At 44.4% G+C, this 26,189-nt stretch overlaps 1 protein-coding gene across 1 annotated transcript in view; it reads left to right on the top strand.

Moving 5' to 3' along the window:
- Positions 1 to 1,859: 1,859 nt before the first annotated feature.
- Positions 1,860 to 26,189, top strand: part of AR (androgen receptor) — a 205,609-nt gene continuing 181,279 nt past the window's right edge. Inside the window, exon 1 of the mRNA XM_070759624.1 lies at positions 1,860 to 3,174. Within this exon, the coding sequence (XP_070615725.1) occupies positions 1,961 to 3,174 (1,214 nt within the window). The 5' untranslated portion in view covers positions 1,860 to 1,960. The remainder of the gene's footprint in view (positions 3,175 to 26,189) is intronic.

The raw sequence follows: 26,189 nt of genomic DNA, 5'->3' as shown, positions 1-26,189 counted from the left end.
TTTCCATCTGTTGCTCCTCCATGAAATGTTTTTCATCCTGACGGGCTTCAGGTCAGGCAAGTTTTCTGACTCGGAGGCCTTTGGAGGGCTATCAGCCACCCAGAGTCCTTAGGGAGTTGGGCGGCATACAAATTGAACTAAACAACTAACTAAATAATAATAAATAAATATTTGTAGTTGCCACTTTCCAAAATGGGTTAGACAATCTGCCCCATTTTTGAAGGGGCAGCACTGAAAGCCAAACCGCCAAATCAATCAATCAATAAATATGCACCAAGACAAATTCCTTGTGTGTCCAATCATACTTGGCCAATAAAGAAGTCTATTCTGTTCTGTTCTTTTCTATTCTTGACAAATGTATCTTTTCTTTTATGTACACTGAGAGCATATGCAGCAAAGACAAATTCCTTGTGTGTCCAATCACACAATTCTATTCTATTATGGCCCCAGCTTGGCCAGCTGCCCTTTCTGAACCGCACTGGTCCCATTTTTGCCCAGGAAAAGGCTGGGCAGTCCTGGAGGAGCCTTCCATCCACCTGCCCGACCAGGAAGCTCAACTGCTTCTCTTGGAAGCAGAACCTCCCTGCAGATGGTGGACAAAAGGGCTGCCAGAGTGCTCCAGGGGTGCTCTGACGAAGAAGACCACCTGAGGCAACTGGGGCCTGGCAACAGAGGCCGCACCTGCTTTCCCAGAGAAGTCCAGGGATAGGCAAAGGGGGTGTGTGTGTAGGCAAAGTTGGCTTTTCTATGGCATGTGGACTTCAACTCCCAGAATTCCTGAGCTAGCATGATTGGCTCGGGAATTCTGGGAGGAAGTCCAGAAGTCACAGAAGAGCCCACTTTGCCTACCCCTGCGCCTCCTCCTCCCCGCGAGGGCTCAATTGGCGGCCCCTGCGAGGCAGGGCGGCCCCCGCGTTTTCTCCTCACGTCGGGCTGGGCCCTCCGGCGGGGCAACGTTGCGACCGGCCCGCTCTTTTGCTGCGGCGCCGCCTCGCGGGCACGCTTCAGCGGGCTCTGCCTTGGGCACGTGGAGCTGGGCGTGCGTATGCAGAGTAGCGGCGCTGGGCCGCCGGAGAGCCGCTACATAAAAAGCCTCGAGCCCGCCCGGCGCCGCCAGCCACCCCGACAAGGCCGGCCGAGCCTTCGCGCGTCCGGGCCCCGCTCCGTCCTCCTCCTCCCTTACGCGGCCGGCTTCCCCAGGAGTTCTGCGCGGGGACTCCTCAGGGGAGAGCGAGAAGGCCCGGCCCGCCTTTCTCCGGCCACCGCGCTTCGCCCACACTTGTTGCTCGCCTCCGCTGATTGGGCTGCCGGGCGGCCCCGCTCCTCCCCGGCCGGCCCGAGCGCGACCTCTCCGCTCCCGGCGCCAGGCGGGGGCAAAAGGGGCGGGTCGGCTCCCGCCGCCCCCCAAAGCCGCCGGTTCGGCGCGTCGGATCCGCTTCGCTCGGCGGGAAGGAAGCGGAGAAAGACGGGCAGCCGCTCGCCCGTTTTGGCCAGCGTTCCTCGCCCGACGCTCGCGCTCAACTTTCGTCCGCGCGAGAGAAGCGCCCGCTCGGCCGCCGGAGCGTCCGCCCAGCCGGCCCGCCTGCGCGCTTTTCCCGCCGAGAAAGTTCCTCGTCGCCCGAACAGGCCCCGTGCAGAGGCAGCGTGGCAGCCGGGCGCTCCTCAGCTACCCTCGCCGCTCTCGTAGGCCTCGCGCTCGGGCGCTCCGCAGCAGGCCAACCCCGACTTCCGGATCGTGGTCCCGTCAAGCGGCGAGCCGCCTCTTCTCGGCGCGGCACCTGCACGGACGGACCTCCGGACGCTCCTCCGACGGCTCTTCGGCCCCGCCAGGGGATGGTCGGCCGCCGCCTCTTCGGATAAAGACGCCCGTGGGTCACCGAGGACTCTCCGAGGAAGAAGCCGCCCTCGCCGACTGTGAGGAAGCCGCGCCACCAGTCTCCGCTGCCGCCGCCGACGGGCCATGGAAGTCCACGTCGGGCTGGGTAGGGTCTACGCCCGGCCGCCGGGCAAAACTTTCCGCGGCGCTTTCCAGAGCCTCTTCCAGAGCGTCCGCGAGGTTTTCCAGAGCCCCGGGCCCGGCGGCGGAGGAGCGCGAGAGGAGGCCGGCCAAAGCGCGGGCTCCCCGTCGGCCTGCCCGTGTCCGCCGGCCGCCCGGTTGCAGGAGCTCAGCCCGCGGCAGCAGCAGCAGCAACAGCAGCCACCCGGCTCGCCGTCTTACCTGCCGCTGGATGAGGCCGCGTCGGGCAGCAAAGCCGAACGGGAGCCCCACCCGCCGGGCCCCTCGGCCGCCGCCTCCTCGGCGCTGGCCTTGCTGGCTCCCCCGTTCCAGAGCTGCTCGGGGGACCTGAAAGACATCCTAACCGAGAGCAGCCTCCTGCCGGCGGCCGAAAGGGAACCGCGCGGCGGCGGGGCGAGCGGCGGCGGCGAAGCCAGCGCACCCAAGGACGACTACTTGGGCGAGAGCGCCAAGGAGCTCTGCAAAGCCGTCTCGGCCTCCATGGGCCTGGCGGTGGAAGTGCTCGAAGGGCCCGGCGGCGGCGGGGAAGCGGCCAGCAACCGCGGCGACTGCATGTTCGCGCTGCCGGGCACGCAACTTCGAGCCGGGGCCGTGGGGGGCTGCAAGATCGTCGAAGCCGAGCAGGAGGAAAGCGGCGTTGGCGTTGTGGGAGCCGAGGGCGCGCTGGCCATGGACGTGCCGGGCCACCTCAGCCTCTTCAAGAGCTCCCCGGAGCTGGACGAGCCGCCGCCGGGCGCCTTCCAGAGCCGCGACTATTACAACTTCCAGCTGGCGCTCGCCTCGCACGGCCGCATCAAGCTGGAGAGCCCGCTGGAGTACGCGGCCGGCGGCCTCTGGGGCGCGCAGTACCGGCGCGCCGGGGAAATGCCCGCTTTGGCGCCCCACTACGCCGCTCCGCCGGGCCCCGGCTGGCACCCCTTCTTCGCCGAAGACCCCCATGTCTACGGGCCCTGCGCCTCGGCCGAGGCCGCCGCCTCCCCCTTCGGCTACGGCAGGGGCCAAGGCCCGACGGGTCAGGAAGGAGCCGACCTGCCTTCCGAGGTCTGGTACCCCGGCGGCGTGATGGGCAGGATGCCCTTCGCTCCGGCCGCCGGCTGCATCAAGACGGAGCTCGGGCCTTGGATGGAGGGTTATGCCGGCGCCTACGGGGACGTCAGGTAAGGAGACACCCGCGGACGTGGTGGAGGTAAAGACCGGACGGGCCTGGAGCCCCCTTCCGCAGCCTCGGCGCTCGGCTTTCCCTGGAAGGGTAGAACGCGACCCGTCCCGTCCCGCCTTTGGCTTTTCCTCGGAGGGGAAGGTCATTTAGAGCAGTGTTTCCCAACCTTGACAACTTGAAGATATTTGGACTTCAACTCCCAGAATTTCCCAGCCAGCGAATGCTGTCTAGGGAATTCTGGGAGTTGAAGTCCAGATATCTTCAAGTTGTCAAGGTTGGGAAACACTGATTTAGAGGGAGGGGGTTTCAAGGAATCCTGTGTGAGGGCCGCCTGCGCCTCCGCTGGCTTGTGTGGACCAGAAGGGGATTCCTTGAGCTGCCTCGAAGGGCGGAGGGGCTTCTCTAGCCGGTGGGAGGAAAGTTGGGAGCTGCTAAAGTTGGGAGCTGCGTTTCCAGATAAAGGCAGTCAGGCGGCCCCGTTTGTCAAAGGAAGCTGCAGCCATTCGATCTGGTGGATCGGTCCCTTTTATATATATGTATGTATGTATGTATGTATGTATGTATGTATGTATGTATGTTCTTGTCCAATGAAACTGCAGCCATTCAGTCATTCATGTATGTATGTACATATATATTTATATACATACATACCATACATACATACATACATACATACATACATACAAATGAAGAGGCAACAGCCACTGCGATCTCCAGAACATTTAAAATTTATTTAAAACTACTAAAATTAACTAAGCTTAAAAACTTAACATACATACATGCATACATATATACCCAATGAGGGTATGGCTAGCTGATGAGGCCAAAATAAGGCAGATCTATCCTAGTCTCCCTTAATTTTCAAATTCAGCAAAAACGTGACACACACACATATGTATATATATATATATAGTTACATATTTCTACTGATAAGTGAAAACACAACAGAAATATGACAGAAAACAACCATATGACAGATAAAAGGCCCCAATAGATCTAGGCTGCCTTCCTTTTCACTTATCAGCAAAAATATGTAATAAATATACACCCACCCACACACGTGTAACATATTTTTGCTGATAATGATAATGTAATCATATTTGGGTACATCAGATTGATTCGATATAAATATATATATATATATATATATATATATATATATATATATATATATATATATACACACACACACATACATACATACATACATACACATACACACTTATTATTTATTTATTTATTTATTTATTGGATTTCTATGATTTCTATGGATTTCTATGCTGTTTATATATAAACAGATTACAGGTACCTGGTGATGATCTAGAATCTAAAGAGCTTCGAAACTCCCTTCCCCTTTTATTTTGTGGTTATGGAAGTGTTTGCCGTAGCCCACAACATATTTTAAATGATATAAATCTGTGTGCACAATATACCTTATTTTATAGCTTGAAATAAGGAAGCATAAACTGTACCATATGTACACTTTTTTTTTTAAAGCGTGCTGGGTAAAAGAAATGCCAACCACTTTTTCCTGACAAAATTCATTATTGATATATTTTATCCTTTGAAAGGAGAGCATTCTACTGGATTAAATAGGATTTACTCCACATGGATACATTACATAGGTTTATGTTATTAAAAAGATGAGCCAGTAATGTGTGTGGGACCCAAGAACACCTGGGTTACTCCAATGTAATAGCTCAGACCCGTGGACTCATGTAGTTTGCTTGCTAGAGTATCTTAAGAAACGTGTAGATATTAACTTCAGTCTTCTCTCGATATTTTTTGTCATTTATTTTAATCATAAATTATTATTTCTGCTGGCAATTGTGATTTACAATGAATTGTTATTTTCCATAGGTACCTTTTAAAAATACTGGCTCCTGCTTTTAACTAAGCCTACAATATGATTTTGGTTATTGTGGGCAAAAGGTTTAGCCAGCCACCCTTTCTGGCACCTGCATTTAGATTCTCCTTGGCAAGGCCTTATTTAACATATGGAAGCCTTCCTAAACTCCGACATAAAGAGGCGGATCGCTCTCCAACAGACCAACTCTCCCAGGTTGCTTTGTTCAGGCAGTGCGGCTTTTCAACGAGGGCTTAATTTTATACTATTAATTATTACTAACAATGAAAGGAATGAAACATTCTTATCTAAACATTTGATTTGTCCATTTGCACAACGTGTTTAGATATCTCAATTTTTGTTTCAGTGATACAACAGTATTTAATATTTTTATTTGGTTTGGTGTTGTTGTTGTTGTTGTTGTTATTATTTATTAGATTTGTATGCCACCCCTCTCTGAGGACTCAGAGCGGCTCACAACAAGAAAACAGTACAAATCCAATATTTAAAACAGTTTAAAACCCTTAGCATAAAAACAATCATACATCTCATGTTAGCTACAGTGTATAAGTATCATTCTTTAATTTGATCATTTTTTGGATTCAGAAGCTGAGAATAAGCAGACCACACATATACACACACACAACACAATGTCTCGGACCTGGGAAACAAAAGGTAGCCTCAGCCCCATCTTGTGGTTTGTGCTCTACTTCGAAGTCCTCTTGATCTAAGTCTTCTTTTCCTAGTTGGGACTACTCTTTGCTGTTGCGTTAAAGTTTTGCTAAGAATTGCAAAGCGTATTTGTCCAATGGAAGCAAAATCCCACTGAACATATCTTCAGCAGCATGTTGCGCCTAGAAATTAGCCACAAGAATTTGCTAAACCATAAGAATTGCATCACAACCTACATTTCTGGTTAATGTATATTAAGGCAACCGTTTGTTGGTCAATCAAGATTTATTAATTTATTCAATTTGTACGCCGCCCATCTTCCTAGGGACTCCAGGCAGCATACAAATGTATGTCTTATTTGCAGAAGTCAGTCCTGCCAATACTTTGTAGCAGCAGTGGGTTGTAAATATTTTTGCTATCGGTTCGCACGTCCAGCTGGCGCCTTCTGCACATTACAGGTGAGTGGAGCCTCCTGCCGCAGCCACCCACCACTGCTTTGTAGGAAAGCTTCGTTTCTGTAACATGAACATTGTGGGATCTGAGCTAAATAAAACCAGCTATCGGTGCTTCTTTTTGTGGAAGAGGTTTTGAATGCCCAAAGCACTAAAATTGTTATAATGCTCAAATATTCCCCATTCAGAATTCACAACGCCCATATATAAAATATTCTTATAGCACTAGGAACCAGACACTTAGAAATTTGATAGGCTAGTACTGAAAAAATATTTCAGGCTGCCCATTTGTGATAATAATAAAAAGGTATGTTGTAAGTGCTTTGAGTAGCCTTTCCCTTCTTAGCATTTATCTTGGGCCTAATCCAGTTCTCTATGGAATCTAATGGAAAGTTCCCCATTGACGTCAATGGACCTGGATTGACTTTTTACGTTTATGGCTGTAGATCCTGTTGAAATGTTACAATATGGCGATCCAACGTTATTTACGATGGTTCTTGCAAGAGGCCCCTTTGCCTTGAGTTGGAATGGAACAGCAGATCCTGCTGGTGTGTTCAGTTGCCTTTGGTGCAGCTTAGCCATCACTCTGATTTATAGCAAAACTTCTTTGCTTTCACTGGAATTGGACTACAGCTGTTTGTTAGCAGATGGCAATCATAACTAGGACAGAAATTCTAGTCAGGATGTGTCCAGGAGGAGTTCTCTAACAACAGGTTGGCAGCCATGGCTGTGGTGTGAAATATCTTTATAAATTGCAGATAGACTTTAGGTTTGAAAAAAAGTGAACATTATGCATCCAGATCATGCCTCATGTGTGCCATGTGTATTTTGCCACAATACTGAAAATTGGGGACATGGTTATTTCTTGCTTGGTGATAAAGCGGAATCTCCATGCAAGGGTTTCCTTCAGAGGGGCTTGTTGTGCAAACTAGGGGCTTAAATGATCATGTTCAAAACAAAATGCTTGTTTGTACACCCCTTTGTTTCACCGGGAATGGTTAAATATTTGGCGTTAAATCCTAAAAGTGATAGATCCTGGCAGCGCTGATGTTACAGCTAACACTGTGTCGCACAACCCATAGCGGGAGAGTTCAAGAGAAAGCATTTTAAATGCTTAATTTGTTCGTTATCCTTGCAGAAGTGTGCTTATTTATTTGTTTTGCTTCTTTTCATAACTCCCATCTGAAACTGGTGAGGTTCATCTCCCCTCTTAGGAGACTCTACGGGGCAATTTGTACAGATTTAAAACCGAAAGTCTCTCTGGCTGTCCTTTTGCCCACAACGTCTGTTGGCTAAATTCATTTAGGCTGCAGCCTTAAGCGCTGTGACTGGCAACCGAATGGAGGCTATAAGGTTGTTGCAGAAGAACATAGAGTAACATTGAGGTGATCATTTTACAGCATCCTATGTGTCAAGCTTATAGCTGTTACTGGTATTTCCCCCTATATATTTTCCCTCCTTCTGACTTCCACACCAAAGGTAATGAGAACATATGCTGTAGACATTGTGGGGTTGCGGACATGAAAGGGGAGTGTTTAAGAAGCTTTGATCTTGTATAAATTTCAGAGCAAATGCTTATAAGGGTAGATTAATTTTTAGATTATTCCCCTCTCCTCAATGTAGACTGCTCAAAATGCACATTCAACTTTGTACAGAACAAATTATTCAATGAGAATATTTCATTAATTCAGATCTAGGATGTGTTATTTGAGGGTTCCCTTTATTTTTTTGAGCAGTATATTTTTCCTACATTTAATTTCTGTAGGTTGTCTCTTTGTTTGTGGCTGCTACTCAGATGCCTTTGGCTTTGAACAGCTTTCAATTTACTCCTTATAGGAAGAAATAGCGCACAATAAATAATGGGTGCTGAGATTTATTCGAGCTGTACATGCAGCGGCCTCTCACCTAACCAGGTAATGAGATTGTGGATCCCTGTGCCGGTTCTCCTCTCCTCCCTCCCCAGATTCTCAGTCAAATGACAAGGTCCAACAGCAGTATTTTCTGTGACTGGAACACAGTTTCATAAAAAATAATTAGCCAAATTTATGGTCTGTTTTGTACATTCAACAGCAGGAGAAATTGCTGCTATTCCCTGAATATTCATAATCTGGGTGTGGGTTTCCTCGTCAGTGAAGTTACTACACTGCCTCCTGTTCTTGGAATTCTTTCGTTTTTTTTCTTTTGAACATCTTCAACTTTGCTTCGCCTAGTTGAGCCAATAAGCTGAGATTCAAGGCACCAATTTCAGCCTTTTCTTTGTGTTGCTGACCAGAGGTGGGATTCTGTAGCCGGGGGCAGTTCTCCCCTCCATCCCAGGCATTCTTGCCCCTCTTTTTCCTATATTAATGTAGGTTCCGAGCAATGCTAAATGGGTAATCCTAATGCTGATGAATTGGACATACTTCAATCCAGCCCAGCACAATTTGGAGACTGCTACTGGCTAAGGTAACAGCAGCTTCAATTCCCCTCCTTTTCTTCCCAATGGAGTTACTTCTCCATTCCCCTTTGCCTTTTTAAAACAGACACCATTTTCATTTCATTTCATTTCATTTCATTTATTTAGATTTGTATGCCGCCCCTCTCCGCAGACTCGGGGCGGCTCACAACAAAGTGAAAAAACAATTTACAACAAATCTAAATTACTGCTAAAAACATTTTTAAAAACCCCATTTTCTAAACACACATACATACAAACATACCATTCATAAATTGTATATGCCCGGGGGAGATGTTTCAGTTCCCCCATGCCTGACGACACAGGTGGGTCTTAAGGAGCTTACGAAAGGCAAGGAGAGTAGGGGCAGTTCTAATCTCCGGGGGGAGTTGGTTCCAGAGGGCCGGGGCCGCCACAGAGAAGGCTCTTCCCCTGGGGCCCGCCAACCGACATTGTTTAGTTGACGGGACCCGGAGAAGGCCCACTCTGTGGGACCTAATTGGTCGCTGGGATTTGTGCGGCAGTAGGCGGTCTCGGAGATATTCTGGTCCAGTGCCATGAAGGGCTTTAAAGGTCATAACCAACACTTTGAATTGTGACCGGAAATTGATCAGCAACCAACATTGTGGTGGCTTTTTTGCTTGTCCCTTTAAATCCTTTAGGTTTCCGCTGTTCCGTTCCTTCTTTTAATTGGCCAAATGAAGACTGGATTCCCAAACCTACTTTTGCAAATGTTGCTTTATCTGTCTTGCTTAGTCCTGAAACCAGCTCAGGCTTCTGCCGAACTTCATGGCAGACGGAGGTCTCTTTACTGACTTGATCCAAAGGGGAAAAGGCAGGAATAATTCTGGAGAGCAGGACTGCTGGACTTCCAACTCTTGCTCCTGTTTCCACCTGAAGCTGCTGGGCAGAGAGAGAGAGAGAGAGAGTGAAGTGGGGGGGGGGACACCTCAGCCTGTAGCGTTTAAGTGGACCCTTGCTGCCTCAGCTGGAGCAGGAATGAAAGCCTTCTCTCCTCTCACTTGCAAAAGAGCCTTCTTACAGGCCAATGTGACTCCAGAACTTCAATTTTTTCCCCTTGTTTTCAAGCCAACAGCAGTTAGCGATCAAAAGGCAAGAAAGAAGCCAGTCCTGGGAGTGGGATCCACATAGTTTGTTGGCTTGCAATTTTGCATCCTGACTTTTAGAGGAATTCAGTTCGCAAAACTAAAGTCTTGCTCTTTTCACTCAGTTTGGTGAAGGAAGCTTAAGTACAGAAAAGTGAAATCTATTTGCTTGCAGAATTTCTGAGGTATTTCTAAAAGAATAATGCATTCACCTATACAGTATGTCGGTTGGGGTTTTTTTCTTGGGTGGGGGTATTATCAGTTGCATTTATACCACTGTATTTTTGCAGAACTACGAGCAACTGTATTTTAATATATGCATTATTAGGGTTTAAGTACAGGAATGAAATAACTCCCAAGACATTGTGTGCAATGTCAATAAATAAATAGATCCAGGGCATTCATTCATACTGGCTTCAAATACATGTTCTCTTAATAAAATAAGCCTCCTACTCAATTAAATGCACTTCAGAAGATCTCTCAGTAAACACCTTTGCAGGCAACACAGCTGATCTCCATAATTACACATTTGCTAATTCTTTTACTTTATCCCACTTCTCTTTTTTCATTTAGCAGCCAATTATACTTCATTATTTAGTAAAATTGTTCACAAATTTTTTCAGAGTGGATCTCTCAGGTTGCTTTGATCAACTCATAAGAACTGGGGAATTTGATTGTGCAATTGAAATTACTTAAAGATATCTGAATCCTTAAGACAAATTAATAAATACTTAAGACAAATTAATAAATACTTAAGATCAATATGTAACAAAGAGCAACTAAGTAAGTCATTGCCCAAGACACCATGCTGAGCTAAACCTACCCGCCCCCTGCTGCCCCCCCAAAGTCAAATTATCCTCTTGGTAAAGGACGTAGCCTGAGAAAGTGGGTTGCAATTTGCATCCCTTCACAGATGTGTGACCATGATATCTGAGCAGCCTGTCTTGTTCAAGGGCTGAGGAGAGATGTGGTCTTGGAGGTCATTGGATTGGAGCGAGCAGCCTGTGAGTTGCTTCAAGCCAACTGCTTCTTGAACCTGGCTGTGTAAAACCTTGAGCCATATGGTGCTCCTCCATCAGATAGAAGTGCCCACTGTTAGCCAAACTTAAGCAGTGTAATAGTTCCACTGAGTCTAATGGGGATCAGGAAGTCTGCTTTCCTTGCTGGGATGGGGCCATTGTATATTCCATCATAATATTATTAAAATGTTTTTTTAAAAAACCTTGTAAATTCAAAACTTATATTAAAAGAGCGATCCAAACATAAAGTTCAGGAGTTTAATTTGAGGATGATCTATTTGGATTAGTCGGCCTTTCTGCTTCATGTTTTTCACATCTGCTGGCTGGAACAATGTTCTCTCTACAGCTAATTTATATATTAATTAAAATCATACTCTCCGGTGACTTTGAGATGTTTTATTCTTCTATAATCACTGTGAATAAGATAAAACTAAAACCAGTTGAGATTTCCTCATTTTTCACAATGTAATGTAGGCTTCTGTGAAGGCAAAATGTATTTTTATTTTTATTTATTATATATGTGTGTGTGTCAGACAATTATAGGATGGTAATTTGTATAAGCATAACGTTAGAAAACTAATGATAAAAGACAATAGGACAGTAGGACAGGGACGGTAGGCACAATGGTGTGCTTAATGCACGCCCCTTACAGACCTCTTAGAAAGGGGGAGAGGTCAATTGTAGATAATCTAAGATTAAAGATTTGGGGGTTAGGAGTAGAAACCACAAAGTCAGGTAGAGCATTCCAAGCGTTAATCAGTCTAGTTTGGAGCGGTTGACATTTAATTTAAATCTATGATGTGCTCGTGTGTTGTTGCGGTTGAAGGTGAAGTAGTCGCTAACAGGAAGGACATTTTGGTATCTGATTTTACGAACTATAGTTGAGTATTGAAATGAAATGAGCTTTTCAAAGCATGGCTTTATGGCTTCAGCAAGAGTCGGCGTGTTCCCTTTTGGCTGATAGGTGTGTCCCTGACCTTTCCATGTAATGTTGGTAGCGTGTAAGAGACTTATTTTGCGCATGGAACAATGCTGTTTCTGAAACCTGCCCTTCCAGCTGGCTTTCTTATACAGTCTCAAAAATCCAGAGTCTCTAGAACTGATTTTATGCATTGTAAAAATATAGCAATTTATCACTGATGCTCGATATTGAAGAGGCAATTTTTTTTTACTTGCTGCTCCTCCTGTTTTTTCCCCCCCTTCAACTTTGGAACTTTGTTTAGACCAAGTGACTCTGGATCCTGTCTCTATCTCCAGTTAGCTCATCCCTCTTGTTGCTCTCAGCCATTGTGGGAGTCATGAATTTTGTTGTCTGAGGCAGAGAACAGCTGCAAAGAAACTGAGAAGGAGACTTTCAGTATAAATCTTGGTGCTCTCCTCACAACATAACATCTTGTGAAGTGCCGAGGGGTGGCGGCAGTGTTGCCATTGACCATGTGCTGCACCCCCCTTTGCTTGGGGTGGGACATGGGCAGGATTCAGGGGAAGGGGTCAGAAATTAGGCCCTCTTGATACGTAAGAAGGGTCTCGCCCATCCCTACAGATTTATTACCTGGGTGCTGGATCAGGTCTGCAGGAGAAGCATTTTGGGTCTGCCCTCTGGTCTAAGGTTGGGTTTTTTTGTTTTTTTTTTTTTTTTTGCCTTGGGGAACCATCAGTCTTTGTCATGTTTCTTCCCCAAATCACTGGAGGACATTCCTGTTCAGACTGGCCTTGGTGCTCTGAAGGGAGGGGATGCAAAAGGAAAAAAAAAGGGTTGGGAAACCAGCCATAAAACAAACACTCCCCATTTTGCCGAAATTTTCACGGGCACATTAACACTGCTCCTTAAGGACTGCCCTATAAGCAGATAAATTCACCATTGTCAAGAATAAATGCAGAAGGATATTTATATTCACTTGTGCATTCTTGCTCAGAGAAGCAAAGAATATAATTAATTATCTTTTTTTTAAGGGCACTGTAGTTGAAATACAAGAAACGAAACATTAACGAAGTACAGTATAGGCATTTCGTACTTCACTGCAGGGTGGCGCAGTGGTTAGAATGCAGCACTGCAGGCTATTTCAGCTAACTTATTTATTTATTCATTCATTTGACTTCTCTGCCGCCCAATCCCGAAGGACTCAGGATGGCAGTTCAGCAGTTCAAATCTCACCACCGGTTCAAGGTTGACTCAGCCTTCCATCCTTCCAAGGTGGGTAAAATGAGGAACCGGATTGTTGGGGGCAAGAGGCTGATTGTGTAAACTTATTTATTTATTTTAATTGGACTTATATGCTGTAAAAGCATTATAAAGTGAAGTCCACGGAGAGGGGTGGCATATAAGTCCAATAAATGAATGAATGAATGAATAATAAGTAAATAATAAATAATTAAATAATAAATAAATAATAATAAACAAACAAACAAACAAATGCAGGGGTGGGCTGCTGCCCAGACCGGGGGGGGGGGGGGGAACGCAGTGGGGTAGGGAAAATGGGGCTCCACCCCAGAGCACCCAATTTGCACTGAAAGATGTTGAAAGAAAATGCAGGGTGTCCTGCATAAGCCACACCCACAGTGTGGTAGTGAAAATTTGGTAGCCCTTCACTGTTATATAAGTCTAAATGCTAATGCTATCTAAGCAGTGTGAATAAAATTAGTCTTCCAGGTTATAAACTAAAATGCAGTTTAACCACTGTGCTGGGCCCAATGCGCTTTCCTTTTAAACTCAAGGGGTCCAAATATCCAGTCTTAGGGGAAAAACGTGACTTGGTGTTGATCAGGCCTTTCTGAAGGCATCCTTAGAGGCCCGTTCAAATGCCAGGGTCCTTGCTGAGGTGATGTTCCTGCTGTACTCAAAACAGTGTCGCCCCCAACAAAGAAGAACCTTGGTTAGAGTGCAGTCCTGCAAGCTGCTTCTGCTGATCACCAGCTGCTAGCAGTTTGGCAGATCGAATCTCAGTAGGCTCAAGGTTGACTCAGCCTTCAATCCTTCCAAGGTCGGTAAATGAGGATTTTGGGGGGGGCAATATACTCACTCTCTGTAAACTACTTAGAGAGGGCTGTAAAGCACAGTGAAACAGTACAGTGGTACCTCTACTTATGAACTTAATTCGTTCCGTGACCAGATCCTTAAGTAGAAAAGTTTGTAAGAAGAAGCAATTTTTCCCATACGAATCAACATAAAAGCAAATAATGTGTGCAATTGGGGAAACCACAGGGAGGGTAGAGGCCCTGTTTCCTCCCAGGAGATTCCTAGAGAGGCCCCATGGATGCTTCTCCCTGCCTTTTCTGGCCCGTTTCCTCCTAGGAGATTCCTAGAGAGGCCCCACGGAGGCTTCTCCCTGCCTTTTCCATTTACAGTTTTGGAGGCTCAAGTTTGTAAGTAGAAAATGGTTCTTGAGAAGAGGCAAAAAAATCTTGAACACCCAGTTCTTATCTAGAAAAGTCCGTAAGTAGAGGCGTTCTTAGGTAGAGGCACCACTGTATATAAGTTTAAATGCCAATGCTATTGCTAAAGATCCTCTGCGTTTCAGTTTTTGATGCTCTTAAGTCCTTTTCCATTTTAGAATTGCTGCTTGAGATTTCTAAAGGGGATGAAAATGCTCCTCATTTGGGGTCCATCTCTCCCCCTGTATTTCCATGAGGTTTGAGAGCTCCTTTTTTCTCCCTGCTGCTCCTCCAAAAGTCTGCAAGCAGGAGAAATATGTGTATTCTTGCAGGCAGAATGTCAAGGGCTTTTGCTACCTTGCTTCCCAATGTTTTCCATGGCAAAGGTTGTTTTATCGCCAGTTAGTTGAAGTCCAAGAGTTTTATTGCCTGTTCTTGAAAGTCTGCACAGATGTGAAATGTAAAAAGCAGATGAGTTTCATCAGAGGGGGAAAATGCAACAAAATGCTCAAATAAAAAGGATCACGTTCATCCTTGATATTTTGATGTGCTACAGTGTGTTGCTCACCATTGCCTGTCACACCAGTCTGTCTTGCACATCGCTGTGTTCCAGATGTAGGTCTGAGCTTCCAGCTTCAGTTTCTGTTTTTTAAAAAAACCTCATTTGCTATTTTATTCCCCTTATCTCTTTTTTTAAGGGGAGGGATAGATTTCCAACAGAAAAGTAGCCCAGGGGAATGCGTTAAGAAACTTGCCTTCTCCTCTCTGGTTCCCCAGCCAAATCCAGCCTCGTGCTAATGGTATATAAAAAGAAAGCTGTCCCCAAGAAGGAGTTAAAAGACTTCATGGAACACACAATTCCTCCCTCAGTGAGTTCATAGCTGAGGCAGAAGATAGTCGCCTCTCTCCATTCTTTCCGGGGCTGCCAAACTTTCTCCATCTGTTGCCAGTTGAACACTTAGTTCATGCTTCTAATATTGCAGCCATAAAGGCTGAACTTGTAGACATGTTGATCTGCTCAGAATTCCTGACCAGCTTTCTATGGACACCTGGAAGCTTCAAAGTGAAAATGATGAGACTGGATTAAAAATCCCAACATGTTTTAGCCGAAGGGGCTGGGCTGCAGAGCCCTTGTTAGAAAACAATAGCAATAGCATTTAAACTTATATACCGCTTCATAGTGCTTTTACAGCCCTCTCTAAGCAGTTTACAGAGACAGCCTGTTGCCCCCCAACCAATTGGGTCCTCATTTTACTGACCTTGGAAGGATGGAAGACTGAGCCAACCTTGAGCCGGTGGTGAGATTTGAACCACTGAATTACAGCTAGCAGTCAGCTGAAGCAGCCTGCAGTGCTACGCTCTAACCACTTCCTTCCTTCCTTCCTTCCTTCCTTCCTTCCTTCCTTTCCTGTCTCTTTGTCTCTCTTTCTCTTTCTTTCTTTCCTTCCTTCCTTCCCTCTTTCTCTCTCTCTTTCTTTCTTTCTTGTAATAGCAATAACACGTAGACTTCTATACTGCTTCATAATGGTTTTCCAGCCCTCTCTAAGTGGTTTACAGAATTGGCCTCTTGCCCCCAACAATCTGGGTCCTCATTTTACCCACCTCGGAAGGATGGAAAGCTGAGTCAACCTTGAGCCGGTGGTGAGATTTGAACTGCTGAACTACAGTAGCCTGAAGTGCTGCACTCTAACCACTGTGCTACCCCGGCCACATGTGTTCTCTGCAGAGTTCTTTAAACCCCAAGAAGCTGGTCCATCTTCTTGAACAATAGAAGCAACTTCTTGGGTTTGTGCTTAGGTTTTAGCATGAAAATTTTGTTATGCAAGGGTGATGGATCACTTGAGAGGAAACATTCTTTATGGGTACCGTTGGTTAAAAAAAACACCCTTCCTTTTCTCTACCATTTTGTATCATTTTGGGGTGATATTTGAGTAGGAACCCTCCCTCTTGTTCTCTCACCTGTCAGCTGATGGGTTTGTATGTTTTGAACTATGCTTCTTTTTTTTCAATTTTTTTCCCATGGTCAATCCATACATTAATCCATATACGTGTTACGTTGTTGTGAACACATGGTTATGCTTTTACATTTTTTAAATAAATCATTTATATATTCAATTCAGTTCAGGTATATTTTCGTAAGACTATTGTGCTTGTAAAAAAAAGAGAAAATATATACCGTAAATCTAATTTTGTCTTCTGGGATGTCCAATAATTAATTTCAAACCATTTTCCCCCCAAATTAACTGCTCTTAGCTTAATTCGTCATGATATTTCTCTTTCTCGTGCCTTTTAATATTAAGCCAAATTTGCTTATTCACCTTTTATTAAATTTATAATTCATTTCTTTTTCCCGCCCCTAATTTATCATAACCAAAAGCCCTATAAAGAACAATGCTATAGTTTTCCTAAACCACCATTATACTTCTCATATCAGTCTCCATTATTTTAATCTATCGTTATTCCAAATATTTTAGTGTATTTACTTAATCACAATTTTTTTATTTAAACTTTTTCCATTCCCTTTGATCTTTAAATATCCACCTTTAACACTTAAAATTTGCTATATTCAATCAGAAATAAAAACAGAAAAAAGTTAATATATAACTATTTATCAATTCGTCCTTCTAATATACAATATTTATCTGCATAAACAAGATATTTTTAACATCTTAATTAAATAATTATGTTAATTATTTAAAAACATCAGATTCTAAACAGTTATCAATCTCATTCAAATTAAATCAAAAATGTTAAGTATAATATAAACCCCCCTAAAATAGTAATATAAAGATAAAGTAGAAACTTTCTTTAATATTCCAATACCTCTCAGCTATTTCCTTTTTAATTTTGTACTGTCTCCATTCCACTTTCCATATTTCCTTATCCCCATTTCCATATATTATTCCCAATCCTTCTTTTGCCTTTACAACAAAGACTATTCTTTCTCTTTCTTCCTACTCTTCTTCTCTTTCTCAGCTCAATTTTCTGTGAAAATCTACTTCCCCCCTCCTTTTGTAACCTTGTACTTCTCAACCTCCTCCTCCTCCTCCTCATTAATTTGAACAAAATCATTTTTAAAATAATTTTCTCCTTTATCAGTCTTTCACCCCAGTAGCATCATTATGGGTATCATATTGATTATCTGCAAAGTCAGTAATCAAAATTTCATTATCAGTGTTCTTATTTTCTGTTATTGTCTTCTCTGTTCTTCTTTGATTTCTCACAGACAGTGATTCCAAGAGATCTTCTAAAGTCATTAAGAAGTTCTTTTAAAAAACTCAATAAGCTCTTAGTCAATTCTCTCCATGTCTTTAAAATTACAGTTCTCAGTTTTAAAATTAACAGAGAAAAAACAGTCTTTTATTTTGGCAGAGTCAATTCAATTACAATTTCAGCTTTCCTTCAAAGTTGTCATCAAGACTCACATCAAACAAATCAACGAATTTCACTATCAGATCAGCTGCTAACAAATTGCCTTCTGTATTTTATGTATTTCCTTGTGTTAATTAAAAGTTCAAGTCCTTCTGTCCCCCCCTTACTTTTAATAACTCTTCAATTCATTCTTTCCCACTTAAATCCAATTATTCTTCCCAAGCAATAACAGATTAGGGATCTGTTTTTAAGAATCCTCCCCTTTCTTGTTTTCCAGTCTTTCAAGGACAGCAGCTGGGCAAGAAACCATAACGATATTCCAGCATAGTCATTATTCCTCCAACCACTAGATGGTATCTTCTGTTCCGCCCTCCAGCTCTGCCTTTCCTGTTTAGTTTCTTTGCTGTCTAACATTTATTCTTATTGTATTAAATCAAGTCTAATTTTCAGATTCCTTCCTAGTTTTCCCCAACCAAATTTTTCAATCAAATTTGTCCAATGTTTTAAAACAATTCAAAATCTTTAATCAATGGGCTTTAGTTTTATATCCCTTCTACTTTTATTTCTCTCTTATATCCACATAATAAGACAATCGCTCCTTTATTTCTGGTCCTTTTGTTTCCTTAAGCAATTTCAAGGTCTCTTTCTAATTTTCTTTTGGTGAAAACATTCACCCACCTCCTTCAACATCTCCTTCAACATCTCCAGCACAAAGCTTCAGAAGAGATCCCAGATCACTCCAATCTCATGATACCAATCCTTGTGAAAGCGACTGCCACAGCTAAGGACAACACAGCATCCTCTCCCACCAGCCAAAGAGACTTTTCCAGCTCCCGGGGTGGGGGTGGGAGGCTCCACCCCTCCAAGTCTGCCGGCAAGTGCTCCTCTTATTCCCCAATCTTTCTGGGTGGTTCTGACCTGGTTCCAAAAGGACCAGGTCTCCAGACGGCAGGGATATCAGAGTTCCCCTACGGGGCAAGGGGAAACTCCATGCCGCCACGGCATTGGACGTACCCCCTTCCCCAAACTATGCTTCTCATAGTTCCTTATTATTGACCATGATCACAAGAGATGATGAGAACTGAAGTCCAAAGCACCAGGTTTTATAATAAGTGATTGTGGGTGAAGTTTGGGGAATTGTTAGAAATATACAGAACACAGAATAACAGAGTTGCAATGATCTTCTAGTCCAACCCCTCTGCTTAAACAGGAGACCCTATACCAGTGATGACAAACCTATGGCACGGGTGCCACAGGTGGCACACAAAGCCAAATCTGCTGGTACGCAAGCAGTTGCCCTATCTCAGCTCCAACATGCATATTTTGCCAGCCAGCTGATTTTTGGCTTGCACAGATGCCCTGAGAGGTTGTTTTTGGCTTCCAGAGAGCCTCCAGAGGATGGGGGAGGGCGTTTTTACCCTCCCCCGGTTCCAGGGAAACCTTTGGAGCCTGGGGAAGGCAAAATATGAGCCTACCAGACCCACCAGAAGTTGGGAAACAGGCCGTTTCCAGCCTCCAGAGGGCCTCCTATTTTCACAACTTTGTACTGCACTAGGAGGCTACCCTTGGAACCTTAGTAAGTGCAGAGAAGAACAGCAAAAATGACAAAGCATCTGGAAGCTAAACCATGTGACAAATGGTTGAGGGAGCCATGGTGGTGCAACTGGTAGAGTGCAGTACTGCAGGCCACTAAAGCTGACTGTAGATCTGCAGGTCAGCAGTTCAAATCTCATCACCAGCTCAAGATTGACTTAGCCTTTCATCCTTCCGAGGTGGGTAAAATGAGGACCCGGATTGTGGGGGCAATAGGCTGGCTCTGTTAAAAAGTTCTATCGCTAACATGTTGTAAGCCGCCCTGAGTCTAAGGAGAAGGGTGGCATAAAAAATCAACTAACTAACTAACTAACTAACTAACTAACTAACTAACTAACTAACTAACCTATCTAAGAGAAGGATTGGAGTGGCAGACATGGTAACTGTCTTTTAGTACCTGAGGGCCAGTTACAAAGACTTACTTCCCAAAGCACCAGAGGGCAGAACAAAAAGTAATAGGTGGAAATCCAGCCTAGAAGTAAGGCGACATTTTCTGACTAGGAGAACAATTACTGGAAGAGTTTCCATCCCAGAGCTATCGCTGCTCTACTGCTGGAGGTTTTCAAGAAAAGATTGGATGTCCATTTGACCAGGATGATATCAGGTCTCCTTGCCTTGAGCAGAGGGCTGGACTAGACGTCCCCTGGGTGCCTTCCTTCCAACCCTATGATTATATTTTCTGTATTCTGGAGAGACAGATTCATTGTTCTCATTTTAGGAAATTTGTCCTAAGTTTTAGGTTAGATCTCTTTTTGATAAACTTCTATCCCTTACTTCTTGTCCTTCTCTGCCTTGAAAAATTGGTTGGCCACTGCTTCTGTGCCCCTCAAATATTGGAAGATGGCTATTATGTCACCCTAGTCCTTCTCTTCTTTAGATTAGCTGCCAGGGCTGCCTCCGATCAATCCATAGGAAAGAAAACCCTTGACTCCGTAGATTTAGAGAAAAGGTACTTTCCCACAGACCTGAGTGGCATAAGGGGGAGAGAAGTGAACATACCCCTCTTGATGTGGACCTGGAGGATGCCACGTTGAGCCATGCCCTCTACCTGTTGCAAGAGGCGATCGAGAATCAGGGCCTGGGAAACTCTCACCAAAATGATGTGTCAGGCTGCTGTGAGCCAAGCTGTAGATGGAGCTGCCACAGGCTAGAATGCAGGCTAGAACTGCATTGCTTTATTTGGCAGTTGCAACACATATTTACTGTATTTTTCAGAGTATAAGACACACCGTTTTCCTCCCTAAAAGAGACTGATAATTTGGGTGCATCTTATGATCTTAATGTAGCCTTCCCCCTTCCCAACCCTAACTAGCTGCTAATGATCTTCCCAGCTCTTACCTTGCAGGCTCTTTCATTGTTTCTCCCTTGGAATGTTTTCCAAGCCCTAAGTCTTTGCAGGGTTTTTTTTTCATTGCTGTAACTTTCTCTGAATGTTTCTTTCCAGGTGCTAACAATGTTCCCAGCTCTTACTGACTTGCAAGCTCTTTCATTGTTACTGTCTCCAAATAAAGTTTTTTAAAAGCCCTAATCAGGGGATAAAATAATGTGCTGGCCTATGATGCTAGCCAGATGAATACCTGGTAAGCAGATTCTTTTGCCTATTTTCCTCCCCCAAAACTAAGGTGCGTCTTATACTCTGAAAAATATGGTAAGTGATTGTCCACTAGGACATCTAGATCCCCTTCACAGTTACTGTTATTGAGCCAGATACTACCTATTCTATGCTGGTGCATTTGGTTTTTTTTTTTTACCTAAGTGTAAGGCCTTGCTTCTCTCAACATTAAATTGCATTTTGTTGGATAAGGCCCAGTGTTCCAGTCTGTCAAGATCCTTCTGGATCTTGAATCTATCTTCTAAAGCAGGGGTGGGCAATTAATTTTGCCATGGACCTGCATGAGAAATTGGGATGGTTTTAGAAGGCTGGACTTATATAATTAACTGAGTTCTACCCAATACTGTAAAGACCCAGACCCTGGTCTGACCTAAAAACCCAGACCCACTTTACAGACCCCTAATTGTTTGCTTTGCGGCAACACAGTGCATCACAGTGACTGTGCTGGAGTGTTTGCATGGTTTCTGTGCTCGGCTGCTCTCGGTGGGAGGTCGGGGTCCACTCCAGTGCAAAGATGAAAGAGCTCACCGCGTGAGATCTTTCATCCTTGCACTGGAGCTGACCCCGACTTCCGTGGACCAGTCACAGATAGCGGGCGGGCCGGTCACAGATAGCAGGTGGGCCAGATGCAGTCTGCGGGCTGCCCCTTGCCCAGGTCTGTTCTAAAGTGTTGACTATTTTCCTTCCCCATCCAGCTTGGTGTCATCTGCATGTTTGATGAGTTCCCTTCTATCCCCGCACTTAAATCTTTTATGAAGATGTTGACTAGTACTGGGCCTAAGCCAGAACCCTCTATTACCCCTCTGCTTCCTTCCCTCCATGTAGATGTAGTACGATTAAGGATTACATATTGAATGCACTTGGTCAGCCAGTTAGGAACTTGTCTGGTGGTGATGCTATCTGTCTCACCTTTTTCTATCTTACTTAGCGATCTACACTGTCAAATGCCTTAATGAAGTAAACTATGTCCATCAGTTTAGTCACATTGTCAAAAAATGCAATAAAGCTTGTCTGGCCTAATATTACTAAACCCATGTTGGGTTCTAGTAATAGCTTTGCTTGCTTCTAGATATCTCTTTCATAACTTTAGGACGTAATTCCAAGAATTTGAATCCATTTAGAGTGGATAGGCATTCTCTTACCATTTTTTGGGTCTATTTTGACTTGCAATCCTATTCTTTTATGGTGCTACTTTTTCCTTTTGTGTAAAGACAGATGGGGATCAGCTGTTGCCTCTGCCAGAAGCCTTCTAATGATTCTTGGAAGAAGCCTTCTTTTCAGCTTTGTTGAATACTGTGGGCCAATAATAATGGGCTTGTAGGAGATGACCAGGCTGAGTCGGAGGGAGGGGTCAAACACATCATCAATCTTGAATCCCTTGGCACCCACAAGAGAACTAAGTCCACCCTTCCCCCTGAATTCCTTTTCCTCTTACCTTTCTCCAATTGCCAATTTGCTTTGACCGTTAGTAGTTCAGGTTCTTGTAGAAAGCTTAAGCATGCAATAAATCTTTATACTGATTTGAAGTGCCTGGATTCCCTTGTTTGTTTGTTTGTTTCTATTTCTATGCCGCCCAACTCCCTAGGGCAATGATGGTGAACCTTTTTTTTCTGGGGTGTCAAAAGAGTGTGGGCATCGCGCTATTGCTCATGCTCAAGTGCCCACACCCATAATTTGATGCCTGGGGAGGGCGAAAACAGTTTCCCACCCTCCCCCAAGAGGCCCTCTAGAGGTCAGAAATGGCCTGTTTCACAACCTCTGGTGGTCCCAGTAGGCTTGTGTTTTGCCCTCCCCAGGTTCAAAGGCTTCCTTGGAGCTGGGAAAGGGTAAAAATGTTCTCTTCCATCCTCCCGGAGGGTCTCTGAAAGCCAAAAATGCCCTCCAAAGCCTCTGTGGCCAGCAGACACATGCATGTTGGAGCTGTGCTAGGGCAACAGCTCATGTGCCAGCAGCTATGGCTCGGCTTGCCATCACTACCCTAGGGACTCAAGGTGGCTCACAACAAAATAAATAGGGATCAATATTTTTTTTTTCAAAAACAGTACAATTTAAAATAATTGCAACCATTCATACATTCATGGGCCAACCTCGCCAGTAGCAATGGTCCCAGGTCTGTCGGAAGAGCCAGGTCTTTACAGCTTTCCAGAAGATCAATAAGGTGGGGGCTGTGCGGATCTCATGGGCCAGAGTGTCGGGGCCACCACAGAGAAAGCTCTCCCCTGTAGACCTGCCAGCTGATACTGTTCAGCTGACGGGACCTGAAGAAGACCAACCCTGTGGGATCTAATTGTCCGCTAGGAGGTATTTGGTAGAAGACGGTCTTGGAGCTCCTCTGGCCCTGAGCCCTGTGGGACCTTAAAGATGATAACCAACACCTTGAATTGTGACTGGAGACCGATGGGAAACCCGTGCCACTAGCAAAGAAGATTTCCCTGGTGCTTGACAGGCCTACTATAATTGTCAATTACATTGGACATTATTCAGCCTGCTGACGGAGGTGGCCATGAATCAGCCTGTGCCCTCAGGAGAGATGAATGCAGCAAAGGCAGAACAGAAGGGGGTGAATGTTGCAGGACAAGCCTGCCTCACCTTTCATGGGACAGAAGGCCTGGAGCACAGTAAAGCCTGCATCAAAAGCTGGTAGCTCCTTTTACAGTTTTATAAGCCACTGCCTGAATTTATAGGAGAGTTTTAAAAGAGGATAAAGGAAGAAGGAGAATCTGCTCTACAAACCTTTCCAGATATTCCCATTTTGCTCTGCTCTTTGTGTCACAAATGCATTTTTAATAAAAATCCTATCATTCTGCTGAAACTGATTTCTTTTTGAGAATTAAATACTCAGTGTAGTTTAGTTAATCTTTTCACTTCAGCCTTAATCGGGTAATTTATGCTACTTCCAGAATAAATAAAATAGGATTATGTTCTAATAAAGCAACTTAATTGGGATTAAAACAAACAAACAAACAGGAGACTGAAGCTGTTTACATATGAAACTTGCAGCATTGCGGTTTTCGATTTCCTGTCTGTAATATGGCACTATACATTTAATAATAAAATATATACCTTGCTGCAAAATTTTGAGAAAATCTGGATTATAATTGTATTGATATAAAAGTTGATGAAATCCATTTAAAAATATTGACACAATGAACAAATTCAGTGCAACATTTGGTTGCTGCTGGAAAGACTGAAATTTTGCATTATAGCTATAATCAAATATTAAATTTTGTACAAAGTGTAACTCTGCAGCAGACTTTGTAAGTTACTAATAGGATACAAAGTTGTTTTGTTTAGAACACAAAAGCAACATAGAAGGAAACATTCATTGTTTGCCATCTTGGGATATAACAAAAAAACAGGATTTGGCTACTAATAATTTAGTGAAAGGAGTCATTGTGTGTGGGACAAAACTGCACACTCAGTTGTCTTTTGTAAAATTACAGGCCTGCCTATCCAAACCCTCAGATTAGAAAACCGGTATTAAAAGCGCTTCAGGGAATATTTATTGTACATTAGAAGTACAAGGAAGAAGGTTTGATTTAGTTTGGTTAAGGATTTGGTTTGCAAAAGGATGCTAAGTACCTGGTGTTTTTTTTAAGTAGCAGTTTTCCTTGCATTTCAATACATATTCTAAGGATGCAACACCTAAGTTGGACAAAGCATCTTTGAAAGTTCAAAATGCTGGTTGTGATCAGAGCAGTAACTGTGCAATCTGTATTATAACCCCCCCCCCTTTTGCAGGCTTGGAATGGCTGGCGGCCAGATGATGAATTTCTCTTACTAAGTGTTCTGTCACTTGGCCCACTGTGGAAATTGAGGCTGGTTAATTGAGGCTCACTATTACTGTCTCTCACTAGATGGAGCATAAAACTGAAGGGGAAAGTGCTTTTTGCCTCTCCTTAAACTCCAGGTGGAAATGCACCATTGCTTTGTTCAGGCCCTGAGATCTTCCAACCACAACTGAGTGTAACATCGTATAACTAGAATTAAAAGACTCTTAGCCTAGGATTTCATTTCAAATGCCTATGTTACTCTTTCAACAGATAGAATAGAGAAAACGTCCAAATCGAGTGGAAAACTACAGGTTTTGAACCATCCCAGCACAGGCAGCCTGAGTTTTGCCTTCAGTTGTTCAGTCAGGTGTTGTGCAAGTATAATAATTATTAAATATTTTAAATTATTAAAATAATATAATTATTATTTTTCATTGTCTTATTCCAGGGATGGTGAACCTATGGCATGGGTGTCACAGGTGGCATGTGGAGCTATATCTGCTGGCACATGAGCCATTGTCCAAGCTCAGTTCCAACGTGCATGTGTGTGTCAGCCAGCTGATTTTTGGCTTGCACACAGGCTCTGGGAGGGCGTTTTTGGCTTCCAGAGAGCTTCTGGGTGTTTTTACCCTCCCCTGGCTCCAGGGAAGCCTTTGGAGCCTGAGGAGGGCGAAACACAAGCCTACTGGGTCCACCAGAAGTTGGGAAACAGGGAGCCTCCAGGGGGTGGGGGAAGTTGTTTTTGCCCTCCCCAGGCATTGAATTATGGGTGTGGGCACTCACGCATGCGCAATAGTGCACGCCCACACTATTTTGGCACCCGAGGGAAAAAAGGTTTGCCATCGCTGTCCTATTCTCGACTTTCTTTCTTTCCTCTCTTAGCCTCCTCCAGCATTTGAATCTTCTACCTACTCCTGTAATGCTGGTAATATCACCAGGGATTGGAAAGTGTTTATGGGGGGAAGCTAGTTACCGTCCTTAGCTACACACATGTATTATATCTGTGATGGTGAACCTATGGCACGCGTGTCACAGGTGGCAGGCAAAGCCATATTTGAGGGCACAAGAGACGTTGCCCTATGTCCGCTCCACATATGCTGGTTATGACCTACAAAGCCCTACATGGTTTAGGACCCAGATTATCTTCGGGACCCTCCTCTGCCTCATGCAATCCAGCAGCCCATTAGGTCCCACAGAGTCGGGCTTCTCCAGGTGCCGTTGGCCAGACAAGGGCCTAGGGAAAGAGCCTTCTCTGTGGTGGCCCTGGAACAAACTCCCTCCGGAGATATGTACCGCCCCCTCCCTCCTGGTCTTTCGTAAAGCTTTAAAAACCTACCTTTGCCAGCGGGCATGGGGGCCATGAGTGATGAGACTGTCTCCAGCCGATACTAGATATAATTGGACAGGATGAATATGTGTGATTGCATATGGGGTCTTTTAAAAATGTTTTTAGTAAATGTCCAATTAACTATCTTTTATAGTTATTTAGATATCTCATATATTGTTTTATTTAATGTTGTACGCTGACCTGAGTTGCCTCAAGAAGGGCAGCATAGAAATCCAAAGAAAGAAAGAAAGAAAGAAAGAAAGAAAGAAAGAAAGAAAGAAAGAAAGAAAGAAAGAAAGATTCATGGATGCCAAGAGTATTGGTGGTTATTGAAACGGATGTCCATGTGCCGCCTCTATGTTGGTGGAGGCAGGCAGGATCCCCTTTGTTGGGGGTCGAGGGAAAGGGAGGGTTTTGCCTTCTCTTTCTGCTCAA

The sequence above is a fragment of the Erythrolamprus reginae genome, chromosome 8, assembly GCF_031021105.1.
Source record: "Erythrolamprus reginae isolate rEryReg1 chromosome 8, rEryReg1.hap1, whole genome shotgun sequence".
In the NCBI taxonomy this organism is placed as follows: Eukaryota; Metazoa; Chordata; class Lepidosauria; order Squamata; family Dipsadidae; genus Erythrolamprus; species Erythrolamprus reginae.
Note: the sequence above shows the minus strand (reverse complement) of the source record. Positions and strands in the feature narration are given on the sequence as shown.